The sequence below is a fragment of the Anomalospiza imberbis genome, chromosome 1, assembly GCF_031753505.1.
Source record: "Anomalospiza imberbis isolate Cuckoo-Finch-1a 21T00152 chromosome 1, ASM3175350v1, whole genome shotgun sequence".
Lineage (NCBI taxonomy): Eukaryota > Metazoa > Chordata > Aves > Passeriformes > Viduidae > Anomalospiza > Anomalospiza imberbis.
The window spans coordinates 128,629,663-128,656,630 of record NC_089681.1 but is presented as its reverse complement, the minus strand read 5'-3'; the positions used below and the strand labels follow the sequence as shown (position 1 = coordinate 128,656,630).

Here is a 26,968-nt window from a genome sequence, read left to right as displayed (position 1 = left end):
TTTCTCATTACTCGCAGTAATAATTTTCTGCACAATTAACTGTTCCTGAAGTAACATTTTTCTCCATGTAAATTAATTCAATTCATATTTCCTCTTGTCCCTGACTGTGGCTAACTGATACCAACTAATACCTGACCCTGTGGAAATAATAGCGAATTTTCGTGCAGGATTCAGAAGCCAGCTAACAGAAGCTTCTGGATCAGTATTCTTCTATTTGCAAAGGGACCTGTAGCACATTGTTTAAACAGAGTAAGATTGGTTTCATTTGCACTGGAGAATTATTTTAATGTACAAATAGCCTGAACTTCCTGCAGCTTTTGGAAATAGCTTGAATATTACTTACTCTCCTAGTCAATGAGAAACAGGCTCTTCAGCAACAAATAGAAAACCAGTTCAAATGCAAAGGAAACAATTTAATGAGAACACATAATTCTGAATAATATACATATATACATTTTTGTAACTGCTTGACAAATCTGTTTCTACACATGAAAATTATGTCACATTAAATGAATTAAAAGAATGACTTTATTCTAAACCCCAAATGTATTTTGCAATCTGACAATACTGCATTTATTACTTTTTCTGCCAGTGTGGAGGTCTTCTCCTGTGAAAGTCAACCCAAATAAAAAAACCTTCTCTTTGCTATTTTTTGCTATTTTTTTAATAAAACAAGCATGGATGGCATCTTGGGCCTGGTTCCTTCTTGTGCTTCTGCTGATTGTTTTTCAAAAAAAGGTGTAGGTTTTGTAGTGCATTTTTGTCTTTTGTATTCACTGATTTAAAAAAAAAAGAATAAAAAATAACCCTATTTTCCAAGGAATTATTGCTTAAAAAAAGAAAAAAAATAATTTAAAAACGGGCAATTTGGAACACCCCAAGAAAAGGGATTTTCAATCTGAAGAAAAATTGCTATTTCAAGACAAGGTGGCATAAGCCTTTGCTACTCTTGAAGTTGTTGGCATTTCCTTCAGTATATTATAAAGAAGAAGTATCTTTGGTATTTTCAGGTGCTTTGATTTCCTCTTCCTGTATCTTCATATACATCTAGGAAAGAACATATACATAGATATATCTAACACTTGTCCATAACGCTGTTTTTCTTTTCTTTAAAAGAACTGTTGCAAATATGTAAGCAAACCAGCAGCTCTAAACACAGTTCTTCAGCCCGAATAAGATTTGTGGGGACAGATTTGCAACACACTAATTTTTGAATGAATTTTTAGTATGCATAGTATGTCTAGTTTTTAAAAGACAGCACAGGTTTGAGCCATAATAACGTAATGGCTAATATGGCATCCTGCATTGCTGCTCTTTCTGTACAGATATTTCAAGCTGCTCATATTGTCCAACAATAATGTACCTGCTAAAGGGTGGTGGTAACCATGGACTGAGCCAGAGCAGTCCACAGTACAACCCTGTGCTGAAATGCCTGGCAAGGCTTTGTATCCTTACTGCTCTTTAACAGCTGGCAGAGCAGAAATCTGCGATATGGTTAATGATTGAGATGAGAGAAACAGTATGGATCAGAAGATGATGTAAAATTCTCTTCATTTGGAGTGAAAATGAAACCTAAGTTACAAACAGTTTTTAGTGGAACAGTTATGAGCTGTCAGTGCTTATCTATAAAAGCTGGCTAAACCTCCTGCTCATTAGCTTTGGCAGACATCTTTGGATTTTTTCCATATGTCGAAGAACCTGTTCAGTTTGTCAAAGAATTTATATTTAGTTTAAAAAAATGTCCAAGGGTGGGAAAAGAATCAAACCAAAATGGCTTAAAAGAATCTGTTTAATGATATACTGGAGTATGTGACAATCCTGTAACTCCCTGTGACTGTGGATCCTAGAGATGGAGCAGAACAGTACCCTCAAAATCTGATTTTCTGTTTTCCCTTTGATTCTTTGGAGGTGCAGAAGAGGTGAGTCTGCAAAAGACTGTTGTGAAAAGTAACTAATGGAAGCACATGCATGTAAAAGTGCAAAGCCAGCTATCATCTTACCTTATGTTTTGACAACAATTAAGTTATAAGTCTGTCAGTCCAAACCCTAGAGATTCAAAGAATTTAATTCTTTAACAGTAGTATTTCTACCTTTTAAGAACTAGGGCACATGTAAAATTTTGTAATTATTTAGACTGTCGAAGGCATATGTGCATGTGTGGATGAAAGGCTAAAAAGGCTGAGAAAAGCAGGATGAAAAGTGGAAAAGGCTATTCCCATGTGTTAGGCATTGGCTAGTCTGCAAATTTGCTGGTATTGTCACTGGAATTTCTAAGAGCAAGAGAGAGAACACCAGCTAATTCTGGTGAAGTTACATTCAAAGACGGGATTTGAAAGATTCTCAAACTGTAAATCTGAGAATTAAACATTGCTTTTGACTGATTTTGCTTTACATATTTATTTTAATAAATTTATGAAATCACAGCAATTCCATTTAGAAGCACTGGGAATAAGAATAAAGTGATCACTTAACTAACAAATCTGTTTGGCTCCTGTAATATCTGTTCTTTTGCTTTGTACAGAGAGAGATTCCTGCCATAAAGAGTGCAGGCAAGTTTTGTATCATTTTTCCTGTGAATATTGCTGATTATTGTACAGATGACTGCATACTGAGTCTGTGGGTTTCAACCATAAGTAATCATTACTTTGCACTACAGGAGTTTGCAATTACTTTCCCAGCTTCATTCTCTGTTCTGTAGTGTTTTGTTTCTCCCTTATACTGAAATGGAAGCATCCTGCTGTAAGCAGCAGTATTGACTTAGTCATCCTTATTTATTTATCACTCAGAGTGCTCCTTCTCAGCAGGTCAGGAATTGGAAAATTCATGAATGTGGTGCTTCTCATATGAGGAGGTTGCCCAGTATCATGCTTAGCAGATTTTGTGCTATTAGTGAAAACTTCTTCCTGTTTCCTTTTCAAAATATGAAATATGAAAAAAGCAGCAAAATTGGTTCATGCAAATGAGTCCTTTACAACTACAGAATATGTTTTGCAAAGTTTAAGTTGAAATCTGAACTGTCACAAAGTTCAAGTTACCTTTTTGTTGCATTTATTCCTTTTTTTCAGAGGGGTCATGTATCAGTGAGAAACTTGAGAAGGAAGACATGTAAGAGGAAGAGTAAGAAAATACGTATTTTATGAATGGTATTTTTGACATCTGGCTTTAAAATCTTAGGGTTCAAAGTGAAAAATTCTGAGCAGAAAAAAAACATAATTAGCAATTCAGTGTTGCTTTCTCACTGACCAGCTCGTTTTGACAAGCATGGCTGCATGTTTACATACATAACTTGGACACACAGTTGAAGACATAAACTAAGATATAATGACATTTTTTGTAGGGTAAGTACTGCATGCTAATGCAGTCACATAAACATTGTGATTACTCAGCCAACTGATTAGCATATTGTTAAAAGTGTGTATTTTCCTTTTCAACTATAAAGGAAACAGAACACATTAAAAATTATAGAAAATGAGATAGAATAGGCTTGTTACCAAAAAAAGTCTGGTATGCTGTTCTTAATTTGTAAGAATGACTATATTCGCAATAGATTTATGGCAGGTATACTACGATTACAAAAACTTTAGTGTATTCACCCTTCTTATGCTAGGAAGATATACACTAGGTGATTTGAACAAAACCAGGTCTACAAGACATAAGCACAATGTGCTGTGGCCTTCCTGGTATTTAACTCAGCAAAAGTGTTTCTGTGGAGTTCCCAGCCAGGGTACCACACAACAAGAGAGACACTTTTGCTATAGAGACACTGCTTACTTGAGTATAAGTCTTTTAGTATTTCAGGCACTATTTTAACAACCTCTGATATTATTCAACTGACCAGTTTCAACATTGCAAAAACCCCCACTCTAACTCTACTTGGCACATGGCTGAGAGGTCTGAAGACCATGCTACCAATTAAACTGCTTTGATTGAATATTTAACCTATGCAGTAGGAAGTGCTGATGTTTCAGTGTCCAATTAAATTAAGTGGGAATTTCAATTTGAAGCTGTGTTTGAAGATCTCACCTTTTGTTTTTTACACTTTAACAAAACTGGTGTAATGAAACAACAGACTGGAGCCTTGAGGAAAAGTGGGGGATTGGCTAGGAAATGGTGGAGGAATTAAGGTAGTTTATATCTTTCCTTCCATAATCCTCTCAGCTACTAAAATGTAAATTGTTCTGGATGCAAAAGTATTTGAGTTACCACGTGAGTGAGCACAGTCTGTAACTTACTCTTGGTGGTCTTGTTCTGGCTGCTCAGGAATGTGCTGAATAACTTCATAAATCGTACTTAGCATATCCTGCCCTGAGACAAAGTCAGGGCCAGGAACAGATTGACTTGAAACCTAAAACCAACAAAGCATATTCCTACTGTAAGTACAAATATGAAAAGATTCAACAGAAATTAAACTGTTAAAGTAACTTGTAATTTTTTAAACTTTTTACAAAGTTTTGATTATGGATTGAACAGGTAATCTCTTCTAGTTTACATTTCATTTTGAGTAAGTTCTTGTCACATTAATAGTAAGACAAGTATTAGTTTTAAATTCATTTAGCCCCTTAAAAGATTTAGGATGCAGCTTTTGCATTTAATAAAGCAAATACTTTATATTAAAGTACCACAAGTCAAGAAAGAAACATTTATTAAAGGGAAAAGCAGGAGAACAGATGGTAAAAAAGCAGTAAATATTCCAGGCTTGGGTTCAGCATAAAATTCCCACCAGCCTGTCAAAGAGAGAGAAATGCATGGAATTTCCGTAAATCAAGTAATATTGATTATTCAGCATGTTAAGTATATTAATGTCCTCTCATGTCATGACAACAGATTTACTTAGACTCTACATCCATAAGGAATTACCAGTCTTTCTGCCAATACCTAACCTCCAGTTCTTCATTATCTCCACCTTCTTATTTTCCCCTTTCTCTGCTGACTAAAATGAATCAGTGGATCAAATGCTGACTTTACCTGCAATGTTATACATTTGAATAGCTGAACATAATCGAGTGGAGTTTCTCCTGTTCCTTGAAATTTTACTGGAAATTATAGTAGATTTCATTGCTTGTACATCTGTCCTGTTGTTCTTGCCACTGCTCTCTCCCTCCTGACCTACTAAGGCCCTGATCCTGCAAGAATGTGATATTGTGATATGATCAGCTTAAGGGATATAGAAGGTTTGGGTTGGAAGTCCCTAAAGATTATCCAGTTCCAACCCCTCTGCCATTGTCAGGGACATCTTTCACTAGACCATGTTGCTCACAGTCCAATCTGACTCTGAACACTTCCAGGGATGGGGCATCTGCAACTGAGGCAACATTCAGTTGCCTCACCATCCTTACAAGTAAATAATTTATTTAATCTAAATATAACCTCTTTAGTATAACATCACAGTATGCTTAAGGCTGTAATGATCTAGGGCCTGATCTCTAAACTTAATAAGCCTCTTACTGGCATAAACTGTAAAAGAAGCAGTTCAGCTGCTTTGTTTTCTAAAAGTCTTTTATCTCTGCTGCTGTAAAAGCCTGTCCTCTCCACTAAAATTTGCAGTAGCACTTTAGCCCTATAAATGTATATTTCAAACATCTAACTCCATCAGAGATGATAAATTAATCTATGACTGTTTTTTGCTATCATGTATTATGAGTACTAATCATAAAAACAAATTAGGTGTGGCAATGTGACACTGAGACCATGCTTTAAGAGCTCTCCCTTACCTGACCAGATTGATGCTCTCCAAAGTTACAAGATTACATTGCTGGCAATTTTCCCTAGCTAAGGCAAAATCTTTATTCTCTTTCCTCTCAGTTTTACCACTGTCCCTAAATTTTGTGGCCCTGTTTGTGATCTTTTTTTTGTCCATTTACACGATATCAGAATGGTCTCAAACTGCTATGCAGTAATGTCAAAAAAGACACAATGCAAGAAAGCAGCAAATGTTGCAGGATTTCTTTTCTGCTAGCAAAATTCCTATGCTTAACTCCCACCCTACAATACATGAAACCAACCAAATAATTTTTGTGAAATACAGCTGAGACTTATCTTATATTTACACTTTAAATAACCCCCTGACACTTTTCTGCACTGCCAGGGCTGAATGTTGCATGAGCAGAAATATTAGGGTCAAGGGAGAAAATGGCATCACAACAATACACACTTGCTTGTATGACACAAGTGGTTCAGTGCTACTCAACTACCCAACATTACTAATATTATTTTAATATTCTTTTAATATAGGGTAGTTGAATGGAGATTGCTGTCTTTAGAGCTTAGTTATTCCTTACTTCACTATGTTGACTACGAAGTACTGAACTAATAACACAGGAAAGAAAGAGCAAGTACTGGTGACCAACAGCCATGAATATGGTGTCATACAGACATCTGTAAAAAGCAACAGAAGCAAACCTACAGAAGGATTCTGGTACACATATTTAGTATACCTAGAAAAAGTATACCTAGAAGAGAAACTGTCTGTTTATGATGCAAGATCACATACCCTAGAGCCACTGGTAAGATCTGGAAAAGTGATGAACTCATATATCCCAAAATCATCCAAAGCACTTTCATGTCCTAAAGTTAGAACAAAGATTTAAAAAAAGACATGTTAATATGAACCTGGAAAATAATGACTGGCAAGATATTTTGCCCTAATTTTTAAAACACCCAAATACTCGTTATGTGATCTGCTTTGTACCACTTCCCTGCTGAGCTCCTAAACTGGTGTGGAGTGAAGCAGGACAGCTGCAGAGCTGGTGTGCATGGTACTTGGTGATCTCCCACACCTTGTACCAAGTGTGGAGCCTCTAGCTAACATCAGCAACAATTTTGGTAGAGACATTCATACTCTCTATTCTGGAAGGTTAAAATGACCAATTCACTTTCATTTCCCATAGAAAAGAGGCTGAATAAATAAACTCAGCACATCCACAGTGTAGTGAAGCAGTACCACCTGAATGCTTTGCAATTCTGAGAATAATAAAAGGGAACATGGTACCTATAGATGCCACATTATTATTATTATTTGGGACTTCAGATACAGCTTGTATTTAGGTGCATTTAGGTGTATTTAGTCTACCCTCCCACTGTCCAGGAGATGTGAGGCTCTCGGTTGTCTTTTGGGCAGCATTCCACATCAAAGGTTGCAGCACTAAAAACAATTATGAATTTCTATCCTTTGCTATGACTTTGATGTACCCTCTGTGCTCAAGTGAATGTTCTACCTTCCTAAGCTTCATATACTTCCCTCTACTTGTGCATGTAGCAGTTTATGGTCTGCTCTGATGCTTTGGTAGAAAGGAATGGGAATAAAAGTGATCTCCTTCCAAAGGATAGCTGGTCTCTAGCATCTCCTGCCTAGGATCAGGTGAGAAGCATTGTGGAGGGAAAAGAGGCAGTGGAAAAAAAACCACTCTGGGTCCTGCTAACACAGAGAAAGGTAGTACAGAATATGATAGAAAGTTATGTACGTATACTGCAATGTCATTAACTCATTATTTTGATAACAACTGATGCCATGAACATTTTCACTTGCAATCCTCCCATGGTGTATCACCTCTTACTGCTATCCCACAATAACACTGATTTAAGTCATATTGGTGACAACACTGAAATACAGGTATTCCAGTCCCAGAATACTGGGATTAATAGGTAGAATTTAAGACAAAAGTACATACTGCTATGAGCTGCAGGCATGAGCTAAATCCATACTGACTACTCATTTAGGTCTTATCTTAATTAAGCTATCAGAGGTGTGCAACTCAACATAAAAATACTCTTTTCTTAGTTTTATTTTTTTCTGTATTTTGTGATGCTATTTTTCTTTTTCAGAAATGGACTTTGACCTTATGCTCACACTTATTTCATTAGCATTACCTGAAAATGCCTGTGCCTTTCTGTAATCAGCTTCTGCCCTAGAAAACATAAACATAGTTTTCAGTTTGACGTCATAAGCCAAAGAAAGAAAATTAATATGATAAAATGCAATTCTCTGGATGGAAAGTACTTTTAGAAGTAAGATGAATTGTTTTTCTACCTGCTCTGTAGCTTCTGTTGTATCACTGAAAATAAGAAAAAAAAAATTATTCTTTTTGCTCCAATGGTCCAAAAGAAGAGTCGAACTTTGCTTAGCTTTTACATACCTTTATGTGGTTGATATCTTTTCCATAAGAATAAAAAGGTCATAGCTAGGATCAAAAATAATGAAATTCCTGTTATTACTGCAAGAGAAGACAAAGATTTTCCTTTCTGGGCCAGCTTTTCCATCCCTGTGACAAAGAAAATGAGTACTGGATTTAGTTCCTTGTTCTTTACAATGCGCTACAATGACACTGAAAAATGCGTATTTTAAAATCATTCTGAACCTAGTAAACCTGCATAGACATATAAAACATGCAAAAATTGGGTCTTGTGAATGGGTAATATTTATTTTTCCCCACAGATCTCCTAAACTGAAAAAGCAATGATTTGCATATCAGAAAAGACTTCCAAGCAGATAAGTGCCTAGAGCTAAATGAAGTCAGTAAATATAAGCCACAAATTACAGCATCAAAAAATGAAAATGCATATTATAACTCGAGGTATAGAGACACTGAACTACCAAAAAAGAGGGTGAGAGAGCAACTTGTGCTAGATTGAAGGGAAATAATCCTAGTAGCTGGGAGCTATAAAGTAGGAGAAGACAAAAGATCCATTAGGCTTTTTGTAAAGATTTTTAGATCACTGACAGTCTGGGTATTTATCAAACCACATCTGAAACCAATAAATTATCACAGAATCACAGAGTCAGTTAGGCTGGAAAAGACCTCTAAGATCATTAAGTCTAACCTATGACCAAAGATCAACATGGCATTAAGTTCTGTGTCCAGTCTTTCCTTAAACACCTCCAAGGATAGGGACTCTATCATGTTGTTTGTATTCATATCTAAATATATTAAACATATTTTTTTCCTTTGCTCAAGTTTTTTGCTGGGCTATGCCTTAGCAGGACTTTTCCAGTAGGATTCTCTGATACAACACATACACAAATGCATATAATTACATACCTAGAAGCACATAGAAAACATTTGTAATGAATTTGCAAAGACAAGAATGCGAAAGTTAGGAAATGCCAGACATATTTGCTTGTGCACTCTTAATTTCCTCCTTTTGCTCTGAATTGTGCAGAATTCATGTAATTAAAGGACAAGTCACAATCCATACAGGTAAATTAATGTTGCATATTTGCTAGTGCCAGATTTATTAGTACAATTAAAATGTATATTATTCAGCTGGATGTGTTTCCAGTAGTTGATGAACTCCTGTGCAGAGGGCTGCTTACATCTACTTACACCTCTCTGTAATTCAGTGGCATTGTGCTGGCTATATATGCAGTGGTTTTCATGAAGATTAAATATCAGGATTTCTAGACAGATGTGTCCTAAAGATATGGGAAACTAAATCACTGCAATTTCACCAAATTTTTAGTAGTCCTTCGGTGTACTGCTTTCTTTAGGAAGAAAAAGCCCAAATGCTAGAGAATCAGACGAGTCCTTAAAATTGTTCCTTAAAGTGAGTAATTTCAAATGTTAACTCAATAAATCACATTTCCATAGATATATCAGTGCAGAAAACAAAGACATGCTCTTTGCATGCATTTAACACACTCAAGCTGACTAACCTTGAAAACTGAGCAATGACTGGTGTACATGAGATACCTCATCTCATTTTAGAATCTTGGCTGAAAATGGGTAACAACTTAGTGCAACTATTGATATAATTGTAACTTATTAAAATAATTGTTTTCTAGATAATTTTTAGGATTAATTAGGCAGCTGTCTATAGCACCATATAGGTGAGTTTCTGTCCCACGGGGAAGTTGTGTAAGGCCTTCTGAAACATCAGAGTTCCTGCTGCTACTGCAAATGGGGTTTCTGGTATTTTGAATGCCATAGTCCAGGCTCTGTATCTAGGATTATGAGGGTAAGGAAAAGGAATATGGACAATTCTCATAGGCTTTGGTTAGTGTTTATTCACTTGCAATGAGAATTTAGCCTGAGCAGCATTGCTGAGAATGAATTGTGTGTGATTTCATACCTCTTAGAATCAGTCAGTGCTGCTCTGCAAGGTATAGCCTTGACATTTCTATTTAGTGATATTTGAAAAAACACTCATGAAAAAGAAAATGGCTCCCGAGGAGGAAAAAGATCTTTTTCTATTTTTAAATACACAGGATAAAATGTTTTAATAAGATGTAAGTAAAATATTTGTAATTAGGAAATCTATAATTTTAAGTGCAACCAACCATGAAGCCATGGAGCCTTCTCTTCTTTCTGGCCTTTGAAAGGAAATCTCAGCTGAATATCATATCTTACATGAACTTCCTGGAGAAATGTCATGTTTATTTCTATAAATACGTAGCTCTGGTTGCATTTTCTTTTACTACTAACCACAATATTTAGTTTTTCAGTGCAGTATTCTTACTAGGAAATTGAAACCCATCTTCCTCCCAGCATACTGAAAGCCCTGGATTCATGATGAATCAGTAAGTAGCCCGAATCATAGGCATATCTTGTTTACCAGACGAAGAAATTTGTCAGCTCTTTGCTCAGCCCACGTGAAATTGCTTTGTTAAATTTTCTAACAGGCAATCTAGTCATTCTTGTTTAACATTACTAGCATATGTTCCTTATCTGGAAATACTTGTATCCATCTGTATTGAGAAGAGACATCAGACTTCCTTGATATCTTGTTCTTTCCTCTGTGCTTCTGGAGATTTTCTCAAAAACTGCTTTGTTGCTATTGAACACAATGATACAGGAGCTGAGGTTATACTGTATGAGCAATGAAGGTATGTGTTCTTCAGAACCCAACAATCAATCCAGAGATTCATAAACATAACAAGGAAATAATTTACATGAACATTGTAATAAAATCCCGCAAAACTTCAGTGTCTTAGTGGGTTGTGTTCCAAGCTGTGTCATACAGCAAGTAAAACCTGTATCCCACAAAATGTCCAAAAGCCCCTTTACTATATTCTTAGCAAGACCTAAATTTCAATACATATTCTAAGAATGACTTCCTTTTTCTGGGGCATCCACTCAGATGTTACACTTTACAGCAATAAAGTTACATTCTTACCTACAGACGTAATGACAACAGTGAAGTGAGTTTCATCTCGTTTTCCAGTCACGTTGTTGAAAGCACAGCACATGTAATCCATTGTCTTCTGGGCCACTTTATCAGATACAACTTCCAGATGGGGTCCATATTTGATTACTTGAGTGGTATTGTCATCCCTTTGAATCCATGAATAAGTATTTGGTGGATTTGAATCTGCTGAGCAGTCAAACAGTACAACTTCCCCCACGTCAACTGTAAACACTGCCCCTATATTCAGACCTTTGTCTGATTTGACTCTTAGTCCATAGGGTCCATCTGCATTGGGGAAAAAAAGAGAAATACATTGAGAAAATGAAAATCAAAGTATATAATTAAAAACTAATCAGAAATGTATCTCTAAAGTTAGAATATTTACGTTAGACTAGCCTTTAGAATGGCTGGCATTCAGTCATTTCAATGAAAAGGCTTTCAGTTCAATAACTGGATCTGTGCTAGGCTTAGCTCAGGCTACACCCACTTAATACTGGTCTAATTGCTGTTTAAGGAAAAAGCATGTGTGTATGTATTTCTCAGCATGATAAAAAGAATGAAAACTGAAATCAGTTGGAGTTCTATGAAGTAAAGGAGCATGTCTTCTTCAGGAGCATATTCGATTTCTACTTCAATGCCAAACTTACTGGCATAAGTAATTTCCCTACAAATTTAAAGTAAACAAATTGGCCTTGTAATGTTACCTTCACTGCAATAATTTACAGTATATAAATTATTTAGGGAACTAAATTACAGGCATAATATTGAGTGGGGTGTGTCTTACATGAGTGCAGAAAAATTTTTCCATAAATGACTGCTAGAATAAACTTTAACTTTCCCCCTATTTTAGTAGGTTTGTACTACTAAATAATACCTTAAATAATTTAATAATTTAAAATACTTAAATAATTACTACTATAATTATGTTTTTTTCAAGAGCAAGTTCTGGTGCTGAAATTTGTTTTTCTGAATATAATTAGAAGATGCATATGTTGTTCTACAGTCTTAAGTTCATTACTCAAAAAATTGAGCAGATGAGTATTTTTAGTGCAACCTGCATAGGAAAATGAGAAGGGAAACAATATACTTAAATATAAGAGTATTTGTAATGCTATTTCACTAGAACACTTCAGATTATTGGAGCTTTTATATCTTTACAGGTTAAAATTATTTTTACAGTTATTGAAGTACACAAATTTATGTAAAGTATATAATTATTGAAGTGTGCCTTATTTAATAACTTTTTCTAGTTTAAAAAAACAAAACCAAAAACCCCTAATCATTTTAATGTTATTAATTCCCTGAGGACTTGCATGAATAATCAAAAATGCACAGACCTAATATGACAGAGCAAAAGAAGAAAATATGCAGAGTATCCTTTTGGTAGGATCCCTGAAGATCAGTAAAGCTTCCTCATACAGAATGGTGTAGCACAAAACAGGCACAGTACTGTGCCCATTGCAGACAGTGGAATCTAGTAACATTTCCACCTTCCTGTGGTTGTCGGGAAGAATTAAGATAATGTAGCTGGGTTTGAATGGGAAAATCCCTTTTACATGAAGCTGCACACTTGTATATTTCAGAATTTATTTCCCACCAGGAAATTCAGGACCATGTTAGAACGTTCTCTAATACTTCTCTAATACTTCTATTTAGTGTTTGCCTTTTCTTATGAGACTCATTTATTCTTCAAGAACACCTAAGCCACTAGCACACAACACAAATCAGGCTATTTTGTGTGTGCCTCTGTGTTTTTTTCTGTTTGTTCAGGCTTAGACAAGAGACTATAGAACACCACATATGACCTCAGTTTAGTCCACTTTTAAGTAAATATCCATATTTCACAACATAGACTTGTCAATCTTTTAATTTTCTCTTCTTATTTCCTAGTGGTAAGCTTTTTGCAGTCTCATTTTAAGGAATGGCCAACATCACGCATGATATTTTCTTGGGTAATGCAACACAAATTCACTTCAGGATGAATTAGTGCTGCTTCCACCTATATTGCAGTGGCCACTCTGAAGAATCATGGCTTTTCTTTAAGTTATAGATGCTGGGCTGCTTCCTCACAGGCTCTGCAGTTCCTGAGTCACTTGCTTTATCGTCTCCAAGAGCCAGCTGACCCTGTAATGACCATTTCTGCGAAGTACAGACCTATACCCCACTGTTTTGGCTTGGCTGGCCTCACTCAGGCAGCATGTTTCTGTGTAAGGGGAGCTTTTCACAAGGGGCTCACCTCTTATAGGTGTTTACTTCCCCTTTTTTTCAGATCTGAAAGGAGAAGGGATGTACTGGCCCTTGACATTTTTCATAAATGAGTTAAAGCCCCTCACAAGTTATGTATAGGCAGGAACATACTTTTTTTACTTTTCAGAGCAATTTAGTTGTTCTTCCAATCCAATTCTCCCTTCTTAGGAGAATTAGCTTTTACTTTCATGGATAATATGACTTTGATATGTGTTAACAGAGATTATTGGTAAGAATAGTTGACTGGTTTCCATGCTCTCCTCACTGCAGTTGGTGGTTAGCCACAGTCTGCAAAAGAATCGGAACTGAGTTCTGCTTTTCTATCAGTATCATAACTGCGCAGCATAAAGAGATAACACCGAGAACTATATTTTAAAGGAAGCTGCAAGTTGAAAGAAATCATTATATAAACACTGACACACACTGGCTGGGGAAGTAAGTTGGAAAAAAACAGAGGGGTTATCTTAAGAAATAGCCAAATCCTGGCAAAATCTGAAAAGTGGCATTCCTTGCTGAAGCCAACACAAGGACTGGGTAACCCTTCTGCTTTGCCTGGAGCAATATTTTGCCTCTCCTGGACATCACGTACATCAAGGTCCCTAAACAATGGGTAACTGACAGTTATACACAGCTTCAAGGATGATTCTCAAAAGTAGGCAATTAACCATTCTCTCACTAGTAGTAAGTATATTCTATCTTTTGGAAGACTTGAGGAAGAAAATCCCACTTAAATCTGCTGAGTTCAACTCCATCAACACAGTACAACAGTGTCTGTTGCAGCCTACAGACAGTAGCTTCTTCCAGTCTTGAAATAATTTGTTTCTAAGTCACATGACTGCAATAGCCATGTTCCAGGATGCATTATGATCATAACTAATGGAGAAGCAGGATAATATTAATAAGACATTAATTAAATACCACTTTTCATACTCGGCAACAACCCACAATGATAGCCTTCATGGATCCCTCAGCTCTATTTTCCCTTTCAAGTATTGTTCTCTACGGAAATCTGCCTCTTGTCTCAGTAAAACTAGTTAACTAAATGATGTGTAAAATAATAAATCAATCTTTCTGAGTAACAATTTACTGCTCCATGGGAATATTTCCAATTGCTCCCATCACTACAAGACTGTTACAGTTTCCAAGCAGATGGCAGGTATTTACCATGAGTGACCTTTTCTTTATCACCTCCAGCAACTCCCCCACAGCAATGACATATGGCAGAGAGAGATCCCGGGGCCTGTTCTGGATTGTTTTTGACAAATGGGAGCTGGGAGACAAAGTACTTCTGCAGGCAGAGGTTGAACCAAATTAGGCGACTTCATATAGCTCAGGAAGTAAGACCCCAGCTCCCATCACTGACTTGGATGTAGAGAATACCACAGGTATTTGAAGTCTTTCAGCATCACATTGTTTGTCCTTAATACCTTTTTTCAAATTTGATATTATGGACAAAACAAATCCTCAGTTCTGATGAAGGACATTCAGAAAATGCATATACAATTATATTTACATGCATGGAGAAAAAGTGAATCTCAAGCTGTATATCACAACCATTTAAACAGCAAAAGATTCAAGAAATGTGGACACTTTAACTTTGAGATTTTAAAATTCTAGTAAACAGTAGGTCAAAACCAGGTTTCTAGTTTAGAACTTAGAAAGATTTTTCAAATTTGCTGAAAAATGCATGTAATTGATGAGGAAGAAGGGGGGAGGCAGTTCCAGAGCTGGGACTGAAGGACACAAGTTGTCAGAGCAGGTGCTCCAGACACCTGTGAGTTCCATCAGTGCTTTGGAGACAATCCCATGTATAACAGGTCAGAAATTCAAATCTCACATGGGCTCTGCAACAGAGCTGCCTGAAAAGGCAGCAAGGGTGGCAGATGTTTTTCTAGCCTGACCTGACTTCACTGCATGGGAAGGGGCTCTCAGGCTGGATACAGTGTCCCAAGTTCTATGTAGGTACTCTTTGAAGACAGACCTCTATAAGGCAAATTCACAGCTCATTAAAGTGAGAAATGCAGTAGAGGAGCTGCGTTCATACACCTTCAGCTCTCATTCTTAGCACTTTAAGCAAATAAGTGAGCTGAGATTGTGACTTTACAAAAACAGGCATATAAAAATGTGCTACTTTGAGGAAAGAATGTGATTGATTTTTTTTAAATTACAGTAATGATAAGTTAAAGCTCTATCAATGCTAATATTTCCTTATTTATCATGATTCCTCGGTCTAATGAGATGGAAGCTCAATTAATATTTGCCTTGTTTAGGACTCTTTGCAACTGCTTCTTGATCTTCAATTCTGCACTGCTGTCAATTTTATAAGCTACACATAAGCTTATATTAGCTCATATCTAACAACGTCCTTGTTAATCTTTGCTAATTTAGGCAGCCTTTTTCTCTTCTCCTGCTGCAGTGTAGAGACACCTCCTCCCCCCCCATACTTTAGATGCAAGTCATCCCCTTATCCAATTAATTCTTCCGAGTTATAACAAGAAACCCCAAACAACCAGCAGAATAGACAATCAGAGATGAAAGGAGGTGAAAGGAGGAGGAGGAAAATATAAGAGGTAGAGATGTAAGAGATGTAGGTTCTGAATATGTTGGTGGTGCAATCATAACAAGTTGCGCATGGGCTGCCTACCAGCTGCCAGAGCCTGGAGAAAGCAGGAATGAGCACCAGCCCTTGGCTGGACAGGAATTCAGTTCCAGTCCTTGCAGTGTCCCTTCCAGACTGGGCCACTGGATAAACTGGCTGAATAGGACTGGTGGCAAGGTAGGTCCTTCAGTTCTCCTTTGAGAAGGATAATTCAATCCCTGAGGACATGAGGATTAGAGCATTGCAGGTGACATATGTGTAGCATGTGCTACTTAAAAACTGAGGAGGCACTGGGAATTCCTGACATGGACCAAAATGAGAAAGCTCTAAGATTTATTGTATAATTGTTGAATGGTGATTAAATCAATCTTTTGTTTCCTCCAACTCAATTAGTTTCTCAGGTGCCTTAATTTTCAGCCAAAATACCTGGCTACCTTATGGTTTATTCTTCTGTCAAAAATGGACTTTATGCAACTCTTCTTGCTCCCTCACGTTTCCCATTTGATATGGAATGCAATAATTTCTTTCAGTTCTAATTTTGCTAAACCTGACTGAGGTCTCCGTGTCTCTTCTCCATTCCTGTCTTTCTTTCCAGTTCAAGATCAGCATTCTGTGGTCTGCAGGGGCTGCAGGAATGATTGCACATGTGGTGGTGTTATCTTTTGTGTGCCATTAGCATTCCCCTTGTTTCCTTGTTGGAAATACATTTCTCACTCCCCCAGAATTAAATATGTCTTTCTCATGCCTGAATCACACTGCCGGTTCATAGATATCTTGTGATAGCTCAATCACCTAGGCTCACTGCCTTGATTATTTTCTAATCAATCTCAATCTTATCAGAAGAAGTTCATGTTTTTTTTTTTTTCTCTGAAAGGCCATGCCTATATGTTTCATTGCTAGCAAATCTCATCCCAGCTCCATTACTCTGTCAAAGTCATTCAGTTCTCCTGTTTAATGTCATGAATGAACGTCATTGAGATACTCCCTATATTCTTTCTGTTGCTATTAATGGAAGTATTGAAAAAGACAGGACTTGAAATGATCTTGAAGAAACCCACTAATACCAGTCCTTCAGCCTGGTACTTCCTGTGCTTAGCTTTTTGATACTATTTGGTATCTTCATTTATAACAACATTTTCATGTATAATGATCTCATTATTTTTCTCCTTTGAGTCACATCTCAAGACATCTGTGGAAATTTTGAAGTTTCTATTTGAATTCTGCAGTTGAGACTGATCTTCACAAGTACCCAACACTGAATAATTTTATTATCCTGTCTAAAGTTAGAGCTATTGCAAACAAGCTCATTTTGAATGCAAGCTCACATACAATGTTGACTCCACTGTTTTCTGCCTGTTTTCACATTTAGAGGCACTCCTTCCAGCAAAATCATTCATACAAAGATAATAATGAATATTTTATATACTCACAATATATGGTTGGTGCAATTATCTCACTTTCCATTGCACTGACAGGGTTAGATACCAGACAGCTGTAATTCCCAATGTCTTCTTTTACTACAGGAACAATTAGAAGTGTAGCATTGTTTGATGAAAAGGTATAATTAGGGCCAGCATGAAGATGCTTCCCATTTTTCATCCACTGGTAAGCTACCCTTGTACCTCTATCCACAGTACATTTTAGGGTAATATTCCCTACATACTCCACTACTCCTGAAGATGGTTCAGTATGTACAGCTGGCTTTGTGACTGGAACTGTAAAATAAAGAGATATGAAGAGTTGTTAAAGTGACAAGCTATTATATTACAGTCTTCATGGTCAAGATGATTCAAATAGCAATCATCATTCTCCCTGGAAATTACTAATATTTCAAAATTTATCTCTTAAATGTAGTTAAAGGTTAAAAAAAGAAGGCCATATTCTCAGCTGGTGACTGTAAGAATTGTTATGGGACATAAATAAAAACAGACTGTTGATATTACTGGTAATAATTATAAAGGCTGCAGTCATGTGTAGCATGGCCTCTTGCCTCATGTACAAATCATTGAGTCCACAGAAAGGAAAAGAGCACAAAGCATGACACTGCCCACTATGTGTGACCTCTCAGCATGACTGCCTACAGCCTTGCCCACACCGGGCATCACTGAAATTTGGGCCATCTGTCATGAGGATGTCTGCAGATTGGGATGGGTTTGGGAGTTGAATGGCAGCTACAATTTTGCCACCTCAAGATGTCGTTCATCTCATTCCTTCCAACCCTGAGCCCTTCAGTTACAGGGTTCCCTCTGTATAGTCCATGAATTATAGAAGCCTCTTTTCATCGTTTTAGATAATTTTTTCCCCATTTCATTTTTTTTTTCCAGTCCCCAATAGAAAGAGCAGAGTCTAAAGAGGGAAATTCAGTAAATTTCTGAATTCAGATCTGGGCTTCTTTTACAGACTACAGTCACTAGCAAAAGTCAATGGCTCCTCTTTGTTACAGGAGGTAAAGTTATTCAGGGGAAAAGACTATTTGAAATTCAATGCATCATCATGATAGCACAGCAGAAACTTATGAAATCTTATTTTTTAAGTCTGTCTAATATAATCTTAAATGCTTCTATACCTCTTCAGTTTTTTACTTATGATATAGAAGCATCAATCAATATATTAATTTTGTTTAAAGATGACATATTTTAGTATTCCCTCCAGCAGCAGTAGAAAAAAACATAACTTAATTGTTTGCATTTATTCTTGCTGGTTGCATTAAATGAGACACCATTGTAACTGGATACTAAGAACCAGGACTTCAAAACTATTGTAATTTTATTTTCAAAATGAAGATACTGTCCTTTACTAACTTACCATCAACAGCTACTTGAATCTTTTGACTTGCAGCTATGGTCCCATTTCCACGGACATTGACTTTTACGATGTAATTGCCCTCATCACTGAGATGCAATGGATTAATCCTCAAAGATGCATTTGGTGGTATAAGGGTAAACTTGTGCTGGTATTCCAAGTCTGGAACAACTCTTTGATTTACAGAGCCAAGCAAGTATTTTGGATTACTTTGAGACCTCTCAAAAAGCCAAATTATCTGGATTTCAGAAGCTGTAGCATTGAAATTGTAGTCAACAGAAAGATGAAGTGGTTGCCCCTCAATACCATGGATGGTATGAGATGGTACTGTCAATTTTAAGGCAGAACAAATCCCTGCATAAAAATGAAAGAACAAATAAACAAACCAAAAACACAAATGAAAACCCCAGGAAACTCAAATGAGAAATTCTTACAGTGAAAAAACTTTCAAGGCTAAAACTCACTTTTTTTTAGTTATAAGTCAGATTTTAAGTACGAAAGGGGCAAGAGCTCATTGACCTTGGTGAAGCTGCATCTAACTACAGAACTCTAGCCTCGTATTAAGCAAAAAGCCAAAGGAAGGATCTTTTACTGTTAAAAGTTTGACCAAAATATGTATATATAATGTACATTTACCTTCATGTATAAAGTATCTTCCCTTTAAAATATTTTCTATTTCTAGGTCTTACACTGCCTAACAGTCTTGGATTGTAAACTCAGTTTTTAGGATTTTTTCTGGGTTGGACTTCTTAGGTACTCTGCCAGTTATACTGAGAAACTGACTGAAAATCTGACAAGCAGCACTTTCATGAATTCTGACTAAAACTATACATAATTATTATTGCTGACTGCTCTGTACCTGTAAGACTAAATTCAAGAAACATTACAAATCTTGCAAAATTCAAGTATTCCAGTCTTAGGAGATTGCCAGAATTAAGCCTTGCTGTCAATATGCACAAAAGTGAAAATTTCAGCCACATGATTAATTCTGTTTTCCAAGAATTCTGTCTCTGTTATGGTGAAAAAAGGCCACTCCTTGGTTAATCATTGTCTTTCCCATACCTTTTAAAAATAATTTTTCCTTGTGCTGGCCTAAGACATATTTATAAAACACTATTAAAGCTTTAGTCTAGGAACTAAGTGATTGATTTTCACATTAACTTTGCCATGGCACTTATGAGAACAGCAATGAACATTGGCATTAATGAGCTTATCTCACAACACCATTTTAACTGATAGGACATTAGAGATGAATAATTTAAGCCCAGAGAATATTAACAGCAAAAATACAGACTCATTTTGGATGACCAATTCAAAATATAAAGGGTATGATTTTTCAATATATATAAGAAAGTTTTAGTATGTTCAAGATGCAACTCCAATTGACTCTAGTTGCAGGTTTGATTACTCAGATTTGTGTTCAATTCTGCTAAAAAAGCACAATGCAAATGGCAAAAAAACTCTAGGAAAAAAGCAACCTCTTATAAATAAGAAACGTAAGTGCACCATCTATTATTTTCCTGCTAATGATAATTTTTGGTTGGACTTGATGATCCTTGAGGTCCCTCAGACCTGAGCTTCTGTGATTCTTGACATGTTTCCAAATACCTACAATGAAAAAGTAACTTCCCAGATGATGTACATGGAATGTGTCTCTATCTGGAAAGAGCTGGATGGGTAGGCAAGAGCAGAAGGAGCAATGCATGAAAAATATGTGACTGTGCTCATTAATATAATGCAGAGTTAACTTTATTTCTTACATTCCCTACTTTCATATCATTAGTCTTTATGACAGAAATTGTTAAAGGTTCATTTCTGTCTAATTTCCTAGGTTATGTGACAGAAAATAATTAAAAAAAATCAATTCAGTAGCATAATGTGGTATCTGTACATGTCTTTTGGGTTAGAAGCATCAAATTTCTGTGCACAGTTGCTTGCCACGAGGTAATGGCAAAGCAAACTTGTTGAGGATGAGGGTGGGGACACAAAAAGGAGTGGTGGTTATGGATGCAGCAGTAATGCCAGTAATTAATGTCAGAGGTACTCTGGAGTGTGAGTGGACTAGCTCCTGGGTAGCCAGCAGTGCTGTACAAAATCTACCCCAAAAATTAATTTTGTGGCTTTTCATAAAGCTGAGCAATATTACACTCAGCTAAAGATAGCTTACAGCATTTCTGAGGGCATGGCAGGGAAGGCAAAGGAAAACACTGTAGAATACTAACGGGGAAATATACAAAAAGACAGTGAAATCCTTTGACAGAAAGTCTGGCAAGCCCCCATTAATGGGGCTAAGGAGGAAGCAGGCAGAGGGCTTCAGGCTGCATGGACTTTAATTTGCAGAGGACTGGCTGGGGTTCAGCTGAGATAGGAGGAGAACAGGGTAAAAAAAAAAGAGGAACAGTGTAGAAAAAATGTGGAATGGCTTAAGTGGAGGATACATAGGACAGAGCTGTTTACATGCTTAACTTCCTAGATGAAAAACCTAAAACAGATGATGCACATGAAACCGAAGCCTGCTCTCCTACCCCTTTTTAACAGTACTTGTAGCCTGTTATTCTTGCAATTTTCTAACACTGCACAACTCTTCAAGGCTTGCTAGACTCTGGTTAACAGGACATTAAGCATTTTGTTGGTTATTTTAACACTTCTCAGATGTTAATATGCTCCCTGACAACATTACAGTACAAATCAGATTTAAACTGCTGTTGTCCACTTGAAAAAGAGAGAAAGAGTGTAACTCAGTAGAATCCTTCATGAAATATTTAATGCTAGAGATCTATTTCATATAACCTGCCAATTTTATAACCACCCATTTAAATTTTTAGATCAACTGGAATAAAGTCAAACACATCTCTTAAACACAGAGAGAGATCTGTAATTAAAAGACCTGTCCATATACTTACTCATTCTTTATGTACAAAGCTGTTCAGTTTTTGGGTTTATTTAGCTGCCAATAAGGGATTGTACTGTTGGACAACATGCCAATAAATGAAGCAGTGCAATCATAAAATATGGAAAACAAATAATATTTCTCACAGATCTGTTTGTGCAAAAACTTAGTATAACCTAATCTTGTGAGCACCAGGATAACTGGGATGACCAGGATGGAATGTAACAGCATAATAGAGGGATGAAAAGAGAATCAGGGCTGGAAAATGTACTTTCTTAGCAACTAAAAGCTGTTGGAATAGAAACTGCAAATTATCTTTGTTCTACTTGATTTACAGGGAAAATTGGCTCCGTGTAATGTCTTGGAAAGACATTTTGATCTGCAATTAAGGAAAGTCTTTTAGCTGGCACCAGAGGTGGTGAGGGCAGAAACCCCATTTTCGCCTCAGCCCCTTCAGGAGTGCCTTTGGATAACTCCAGCTCTTGTTGGTCTCTCTGGCTTTGCTGGGGGGATTTTGTGGAGTGCCAACATCCCACAGGAACTTCCCCATGGTTGGTAGGGCAAGGGAGAAGGTAGGCTGAGACTGGGGCAAGTTATTAGATAATGGTGCTCTGTCAAAGGCAAAGGTTTTATGGGAGGAGTGATGGAAATATTCTGGTTTTAGCAGAGATCATGTCTTCTGCACTTTGGAATATTCTTTATTGAGAAGATGAAGATCCTCTTCATCAAAAGTGTTGTCAGGCTTTAGAATAGGACACGCAGGGAAGTGGTAGAGTCATCCTCCCTGGGGATACTTCAAAGATGTGTAGATGTGTCACTCAGAAACATGCTTTATTGGAGGAATTGGCAGTGTTAGGTTTATGGCTGGACTTGATAGTCTTTAGGGTATTCCCCAACCTAAAGTGTTCTATGATTCACTTACACTAGACTAATTTTGATTTTTAATTTAAACTGGAGACTATTATGACTAATCCTTGAATTAAAGTTAATAGCAAAATCAAGCCAATGTGTCAAACTAAATTCATATTTTTCAGGCCCAAATACCATAAAATTCAAGCCTATCCCTACTGCTTTACAAATATAATACACTTTTTCCCCAAGATGAGGAAATTCCAACACCTAACTTTTGTATAATGATTGTAAGGGCTGTACCACAATGACCTCCATTTGGAGCTCAGTGATGTGTTCTTTGCTTCCATTTCACATTGCTATCATCAGTATTAGCAAGCAAAACAGAACTGTTGTTGACATAAAACAAGGGCTGCAGTTTTAGTTTAAATAAAAAAACTATGACATAACTTTTGAGTTTATGGCATAAACTGAAACCTGCTTAGCAAGATTTTAGCATTCTCTGAATTTAACATGCACATCTCCTTGTCAAAGTGAGTTTGGATTCTCAACTGCTTTTCACCAGAGTGTTCATTTAGCCCTTCAGCTCTCCTGAACTTGGTGCAAAATGTCACTAGATCAGTGAAATATTTTTTTCCCCCTTTTTACAAGTATGTTCATTTATGGAACAAAAAACTCCAAACAACCCAGATGTAATGGTCCAGGAAAGCTGCAATTTCTATACCTCCATTTATATAATAGAAAATTTGGGAATGTTCTTCCCTGGATTGGGATTTTTGCCCAAGAAAAAGTTCCACTGAGCTTTGTTACAGGATTTAATTTTATTTGCTGAGGTCAATGCCTTCAGTGGCCTTTGTGTCATGTCTCCAATGCACCTGATTCTCATCATGATATGAAGTATGAGCAGCACATTTCCTGGGTAAGGATGTAAGGCTTCCTGGTGAATAAACCTGTACTCAAAGCACTCTGCTTGAATGACAACAATTCTTGTAGGATTTTAATGAAAAATATCCAATAAAGTGGTAAAGTAGATAAAGCACAAAATCACTGTTTTTTATCAACCAAATATTTTTTCATTTTTAAAGAAGAGATCCAATAATCATCATATAAAACATCAATCATTATGAAGCCAAAAGTCTTGAAAAAGTATTGAGCCCAAAATCAAGGAAACTAGGTGACTCTATAATAAGCTAGAACTGTGAGGTTCAAAAAGAAGATAAAAAAAAGTTGTTCTTATACATGAAAGATTAGAGTATGCACTTGATTTGTAATATTACATATTTCCTCTGTTGACTTTTACAAAAACAATTAAATATAGAAAAAGGTAATTACAGTAGTTTGTAGAAATAAGCTTATCTATAACATTTGATCAGAGGATATTTCTGTCAAAGTACACACAACATCTATTTTTTATCCATTGCATGGATAACAAATGCACATGTACAAAACCTGCACCCAGACACCAAACAATAGCATTATTAATGGGGAGATACTCTTCAGTTGACTAAAAGCTTAATTTAGTATCAATATCAATTACATTTAGATATTACATATAAATTAATAATAAAGAAGTGAAAAATAATGCATCAGTGCTGTCTCAATAAATTTTTAAACAAGTGAGTAACAGCTTCTGTATAATTGGTTAAGAATCTGTCCAGCCTTACTGGTTAAAAAGAATGCACAATGTATGTGTTACTCAATAAAATGCAATAGTATATATTTGATCATTACCCATGTTTTACATGTGGACTATGAATATTTAATCAATGCCAAGTTTTACACAGAGATTATGTATAGCACTCATTTTTGTTCAGCTGCCAAAACTTTAGCTTCACTCATAAAACAAGGTGCCACTATCTGATGAAAAGCTTTTAGGCGACCTTCCTGAAATCAAACATCTGACAATACAACAGAAATATCTTTAAATTTATAAAGATAAATCTTATAGAATCAATTCACATTTCCAAAATGACAATCAAATATAATTCATACTGTACCTTACCTACAAGCAGAAAATATATTTTGCACTGTAAGTCCCAAAAGAAGTTGGCTAAAGGGCTCCATGAAAGCATCCTGTCCCACACAAATGCCACCTTCTCAGCACTAAGCCAGGGCTTGGACCTGCAGCTGCTGGTTTATTTGCTAGGGAAATCAGCAATGAGTTAACAGGTCCTATCCTGTCCCCTGCCTTGTGTGATTTGAATATGTGTATACAAAGAACAAAGGGAGTGGAGCACCTGTTAGATGAGGACCCATCTTCATTGCCTCTGACTTTATCATAACCCTTCCCCAGCAGTCACAGCAAATATGACACAGAATGTAATAAATGGGGCACACAATACAAAGTACATTTAATTAATAGAAGTAAGTAAACGCACCAAGTGAACAGGTTATACAGTTATTAACTTCCTTTAGTTACAGTTTCATAAAAAAATACTGTGATGCTACATGCTTATTTCAAACTAAAATTAGTATTCAGAATATTTTTTCAGAACTTTTCTAATCACAGCCTCTCATTTTCTGTTACAAAAAACACCATTAAACAGCTGATAAAGAGCCTTACTATTTTTTTTCTTAGCACTTTCAAGCCTGTAACTTTTCTGTATTTTTTTCCTTAAAATAAGTATAACTCAGCAAAGAATTAATTCCCTTTCTCTAAACAACATGTGATGTCAAGTGCCTATGAGACATCTTTGAAATGAAGATCCTATGGCTAGAGTGGACAGCTTACTACAGTTATTAACTGCTGATTATTGTTTCTTCTCCATTAACTTACATCAGTTTAAATTAATATTAATGTAGGGTTTGGATTTTGTCCAAAGCTGTCACCCACCATACAAATCAGCAGCAAACTGGACAAACCCTCCCAGAGCTGAACAGTAACAGTTTGCAACAGCAAATATTAGCAGTGACAGAGATGGTTTATCCATACAAAACCACACAATCTTTTTCATTAAACAGCACTTAGGCAGACTATTATGGAGTAACAAACATTAGGCTAGACTGTATTCCGCTTTGTGCAGGAGCAACTGGTAGGAAGGAATTGCCTCCCCCTCACTGTGTGCTAGGAGCAAGGTGCAGCAAGATGCTAAACCCCCATCAGAAGGGATGAGCGCCCCATTTTTACCTTAGAGAGAGAGGTGAAAACACACTGATGCTTCCAGGGCCAATATAAGAAACATAAGGGTTATTCCAGGTTAATAAAGCAGAATTACACTGATCCCACCAGAAATAATATCACCACCTGACATATGTCAGGAGATGAAGAGGGTATTTCACATATTCCCAAAAGCTTTCTGGCTCCATTGTCCTGTCCACCTGAATGTTGTTGTTTAGAAGCTGCTTAATCCACCTAACTGTAGGCTTGATATATCAAATTGCAACCTTTCATAAAGCCTAGATTAGAAATTATTATCTACTTGATTTCACCATGTAACAAAATATGGGTCATAGAGTCTAACTAAGTTCTAACTGAAATAATGGGACATTCAGCATTGGAATAAAACTTGTATTGACACTTTAAATGCCCCATAAGGGCAAAGAAAATAATAATAAAAAAGGAACAGATAAGCACAGTTATGTTTTTCAATTGTGCCTGTAATTTCCAGCCTTTCAATATATTCTTGATGTTATCAATACACTGCAAGTTTTAAATGAACCCACAAAAATGTCGTGCATGTGAAAAATGGATTTTATTTTCAGTAGATTTGTAGCTTGTGCTAGTTGTTAAATGGCATTTAGACTTAATACAAATCGAACCTCCCTCTTTGTGAGTAGAAGCAACTACATTAAAGCAACACTATTTGCAGCACCAACATTCTGCAAATTTTCGTTACTTTATTAATGAGAAGTAATTTTGTTATGTGCTAAACTTGTTAGAGGTTTTCCACAAAACAATTACACGGTATTCCCAATGGTAGCCAGAAGTAATGAGCTCCTGCCAAAAGAAGCAGGGAGGGACCGTGGCTGCAGACCCTCCCTTTGTCGGTGTGTCGTTTCAAAGACACCTGCTCCTACCTGCCCTGCTCTGCATCAACACAGCAGCAGCTGGGGCGCTGAGTAACAGCAGGACCGGGAAACACGCGGAGCTGACCTACGTGCCCTCGAGATGGAAAACCCCTTTTCTACAGGCACAGCCGTGCCACGCTGGATGTGCCGGTAGTGTCACCGTCGAATGCTGTCTCCACTTAAGCGAAGACTGTAGGATAAATTATTTCTTTTCTTGTGCTGAGATAAACTAGATTTAAAAAGCTATCTGGTGAGTTTTGGTGTGTGTGTGTTTTTTTTAAGTTGCTATCAATACAACTACATAAGAGTGACACAAGCCTGTTTTGCCGACGCAAAACTACATCCATCACCGCGAACAGGCCAGACGCGCTCTGCGCGTAACGCCCGAAAGAACCCGAGACTACCAGGAAACTCTCCTCGTCCACGTGCACGCTCCAGCCTGTTTCCACAAA

General features: G+C 36.7%; 1 protein-coding gene across 2 annotated transcripts; it reads right to left on the bottom strand.

The window, feature by feature from the left end:
• Nucleotides 1–839: 839 nt before the first annotated feature.
• HEPACAM2 (HEPACAM family member 2) lies at nt 840–25,047 on the bottom strand. Of its 2 annotated transcripts, XM_068210918.1 has the most exons (10): nt 24,511–25,046; nt 18,773–19,123; nt 17,398–17,682; nt 11,110–11,406; nt 8,133–8,258; nt 8,027–8,051; nt 7,867–7,904; nt 6,491–6,564; nt 4,233–4,345; nt 840–1,047 (listed from the first exon to the last, which is right to left on the bottom strand). In XM_068210918.1, the coding sequence occupies exons 1-10, from the start codon at nt 24,578–24,580 to the stop codon at nt 1,038–1,040; spliced, it is 1,389 nt and encodes a 462-aa protein (XP_068067019.1). In that variant the 5' UTR covers nt 24,581–25,046; the 3' UTR covers nt 840–1,037. The 2 variants fall into 2 exon arrangements, with proteins under 2 accessions (XP_068067019.1, XP_068067027.1); XM_068210926.1 differs by lacking the exon at nt 840–1,047 and having other exon boundaries at nt 4,229–4,345; nt 24,511–25,047.
• Nucleotides 25,048–26,968: the final 1,921 nt, after the last annotated feature.